At 32.5% G+C, this 4,153-nt stretch overlaps 1 protein-coding gene across 1 annotated transcript; it reads left to right on the top strand.

Moving 5' to 3' along the window:
• Positions 1-2,270: 2,270 nt before the first annotated feature.
• LOC145545104 (olfactory receptor 6C76-like) lies at positions 2,271-3,206 on the top strand. The gene has a single exon (XM_081588827.1). It carries the CDS (start codon positions 2,271-2,273, stop codon positions 3,204-3,206), a length of 936 nt encoding a protein of 311 aa, XP_081444953.1.
• Positions 3,207-4,153: the final 947 nt, after the last annotated feature.

The raw sequence follows: 4,153 nt of genomic DNA, 5'->3' as shown, positions 1-4,153 counted from the left end.
TCAACAGAAATATAAGGAATGTGAACATTAACAGCACATTTTTTTGCCTAAGTAATTCTATTTATTTACCTTTAAGGGTAACAGTTCGTAAGTTTCAGTGTATTTTGCAAACTGATATATACATCCACATATTATTGAAAATAAATAAAAAATTCTAAGAGTACTTAATAGATTTAAATTTAATTATTCTGATTTTATTTTAATTGTAAGTGGTTTGAAGTTGATTTATTAAATGTCACCATTTTTAAATAAGTTTTATCATGATTTTGAAAGGAGGGAATTTCCTTTCAGTTTTTAATATAAATACAAATAAGATTAATAAACTTGCTATATATATATCAACACAGTTCCAGTGTATATTGAGTGTTACGGAGCAAAAGGAAAGCTAGGTCCAATTTAATTCTGACTTGGGATGATAGATCTGTTTCTGACTCAAGTGACTATTGCCATTACAATACAGTTAGTTTCCTCAGAAATTATCCCTTAGATTTGGGAAAACGTGTGTAAATACTAGGAAGATGTTATTATATTTTGATACTGATATCCAGAATCTCCAGAGCTTTAAATATTCCCTGGAGAAAACTTTATATTTCATAGTGTCTCTAGGAAATTTTTATTAATTCACGAGTTTTCATTCTTACGTAGCTTTTGTTGACACTATTTATCCTACATAAAAGGCTTTATTCTACTTCCTACTCTGTCTCCAATGCCCAACTGAGGATCCATCCTCTCTTTTAACATTCTCTCTTGTTCATCTCCCCAACAGTCCCAAGCCCCAGAGAAATCTTCTCTCCTATTCTCCAATGCCATATAGTAAACATGAGTCTTATTTACCCTTAAGTTCATGGAGCATTGTACACTGCTACATGCACACATGCATCCTGTCTCCTCAAAACATTGGTAAACTGCAATTCTCTTGAACAGTGTCTTATACCTTTACAGTGTACAACAGTGCATTCTCCATAGACCTATACAAATTGGTTAATTAATGTCTGTTATTGATGGTGAAGTCACCAAAGAAGCATAACTGATAATGAAGTCATCAAAGCAGAGGCTTCCTCTCAAGGGATGACATGTTTATACCTAGGAGGATTCATGACATTTAACTTAGTAAGAGCTTATAAAATTCTCAGCCATATAATCAACTTCATTTGATGTGGCTTGACTTTTGATTTACCAATATTTTCAGGGCAGTAAGTGTCTGAAACCTTTCTCAGACAGGATCATTAGAGTAAAATTTACTAGAGCTTCCCTTTTTTATTCACCTCAGTAAAGGTAAATTACATATTTGCTGCCTTGATCTATAGATCAGTTTAAAAGCCAAGAGGTAAACAGAATTCTTATCTGAAGAGAAATTCAATCTTAATGGTAGGTGTTCGTCTTTATTATCTTCCCTTTCTGCTTTGCCTCTATTCTCCTTTTTCTCTTCCTTTTATTCTTCTACCCTATTTCATTTTCCCTCATGCTGAACCCTTACTAATTTTACATATTGCTTTATTAATCTCTTCCCGTTTTCAGAACTATAATCTGAAGAAGCGTTAAATCTGATGAATTTTGTTCAAGTCAGGTTCTCTATGTAATCAGATAAGTTTAATATTGGAATAGGACATGGTAAAAGAGAAGAGTGACAGAAAAAGAGAAGTGATGGAAATAAGGGCAAAATACATTACACTAATTTACAAAAAAAAAATCAGAAAGAACTGTAGAAAAGAGTTTTAGTTAATTGAGTAGATTGGTAAAAGGCCAAACTGAAGAGGTATGGACATTATTATACCGAATTATTTCCACTATGTATCTTAAGCCTAAAGCTGGGTTTCTGTTTTCAACCATCACACACATTTATATACCATTTGCTTCTTGTTTCTCTGTTGCCCCCACTGTCAGCTTCTTGAGGCAATGCTATTTATGTAATCATCAGCAAGCCTGAGTGTAAGTAATATGATTTCATACTTACATATTGAGAAAAAATAAATCAAATTTTTTCACATACATATTCATCTCTTCACTTCATTATCATAAATGTAACTAAACAAGAATATAAAAATGACATAAAGTACTCTTTTATTTCATCAAATTTGTACAACATATTTGCTTTTACTCAAAAGAAAAGTAACAGCTTTCGCTAGTTTATCTTACTTTAATCATATCCAAAAAATACTCCTTCAGCAATTATTAATGTTTTGACATTGTTATCTTCATGTTTTCTGGTCCCTTTGCCTAATTTTTTTCTCAATATTTTCACTGGACCAGAAGCAGATCAGGAGGCAATAATGGAAAACCGTACAACAGTGACAGTGTTTATCTTAGTAGGATTGACAGAGGACCCCAAATTGAAGATTGTGCTATTTATCTTCCTGCTTCTCACCTATTTGTTAAGCATCTCAGGCAACTTGACTATCATTACCCTCACTTTGCTTGATTCTCATCTCAAGACTCCTATGTATTTCTTTCTTCGAAATTTTTCCTTCATAGAAATTTCCTATACAACAGTCTGTATTCCCAAACTGCTTGTTAGCATGGCAACTGGTGACAAAACGATTACCTATAACTGTTGTGCAGCTCAGTTATTTTTTGCTTTCCTTCTTGGTGCATCTGAATTTTATCTCCTGGCTGCCATGTCCTATGATCGCTATGTTGCCATTTGTAAGCCCTTGCACTATACAACCATCATGAGCAACAAAATCTGTATCCAGCTGGTCCTTAGCTCTTGGATAGCTGGTTTCCTCATCATTTTTCCAGGACTCATTTTAGGCTTAAGCTTGGATTTCTGTAACTCCAATGTCATTGATCATTTCTACTGTGACACTGCTCCTCTCCTGCAAATCTCCTGCACAGATACACATTTGTTTGAAATGCTGAGTTTCATCCTAGCCCTGGTGACTCTACTGATCACTTTAGTATTAGTGATTCTATCATACACATATATTGCCCTGACGATTTTAAAAATTCCTTCTGCCAAACAGAGAAAAAAGGCTTTTTCCACTTGTTCTTCTCACATGATTGTCATCTCCCTCTCATATGGCAGCTGCATCTTTATGTACGTGAAGCCCTCAGCCAAACAGAGGATCTCCTTAGTGAAGGGAGTTGCGGTTCTCAATACCTCTGTTGCCCCACTTTTGAACCCCTTTGTTTATACTCTACGGAACCAGCAAGTGAAGCAAGCATTTAAAAACTTGCTACAAAGACTTCTGTTTTTATTCAAGTAAAATCACAATGAGTTATGTGAGGGAAATTAATAATTAAGGAAAATAGTAAAGGAGGAACTTGGATTTGTTCCCAGCTTCCCTATTGTACTATTTATTATTTGTCCTTTCACTTCTTTCTGAAGTGTCATGGTGTTTACATTAGCTGTTTTATGTCAATCATGTTTTCCATTTAAAAATATCAAAACTTCCTTTATCTGTTCCATTATAAGCAACTCAAATTTGATCCCTTCCAAACTTCTTCTTTCACTTAAGTGTAACAAATATTTGAAAGGTTATTTCAATAAACTTTATGTATTTCTCATGGAGACTTAAAGTATTTCTATATATGTTCAGAAAATTTTGTTCTCATATTTGAGTTTCTGTAAAAGCTTAATATGTTCAAAACAATGATATGGTATGGCTTCTCTGAGACTGTTTATTCCTGGCTTTATGTCCTTTGCACATTTTCTATTGTTTTTAAATAAAGATATTAAAAGGGGGATGTTGAGATTAAACATTTTTTTGTTTTTAGACAAAAAAATGTTATTTTTTTGTCTTTAGAATTTAAAAAATCACTCACACTAGGCTAGTGTAATAAAAAATCATATGGCATATTTCTGTTACATTTTATTCTATGTAGTTAATAAATATTGAGTCATATATCTGTACTATATCTAGGTAACTTTGATTAAGAATAAAATGCAGCCTAGTAAGATCACATTTAGTACTTTATCAGCTATTCCCTATTCATTTTGGAACTATGTTCCTTAGATTCTATGTAATAGCATACGTATATAATTAAAAATAATAATATAATGATAACCAGCTTATTTTGAGATATTATAATGTCTAATTGAAAGTATAACTATTGAGTGCAAACAGTAATGTTAATTATTAATTCATTTATATTATTGTATATATTTAGCATACACTGTTAGGAAAACAAAACCAAAGTAGAGCACATGACT

Source organism: Giraffa tippelskirchi, chromosome 4, assembly GCF_054371585.1.
Source record: "Giraffa tippelskirchi isolate mGirTip1 chromosome 4, T2T-mGirTip1v1.2.pri, whole genome shotgun sequence".
In the NCBI taxonomy this organism is placed as follows: Eukaryota; Metazoa; Chordata; class Mammalia; order Artiodactyla; family Giraffidae; genus Giraffa; species Giraffa tippelskirchi.
Note: the sequence above shows the minus strand (reverse complement) of the source record. Positions and strands in the feature narration are given on the sequence as shown.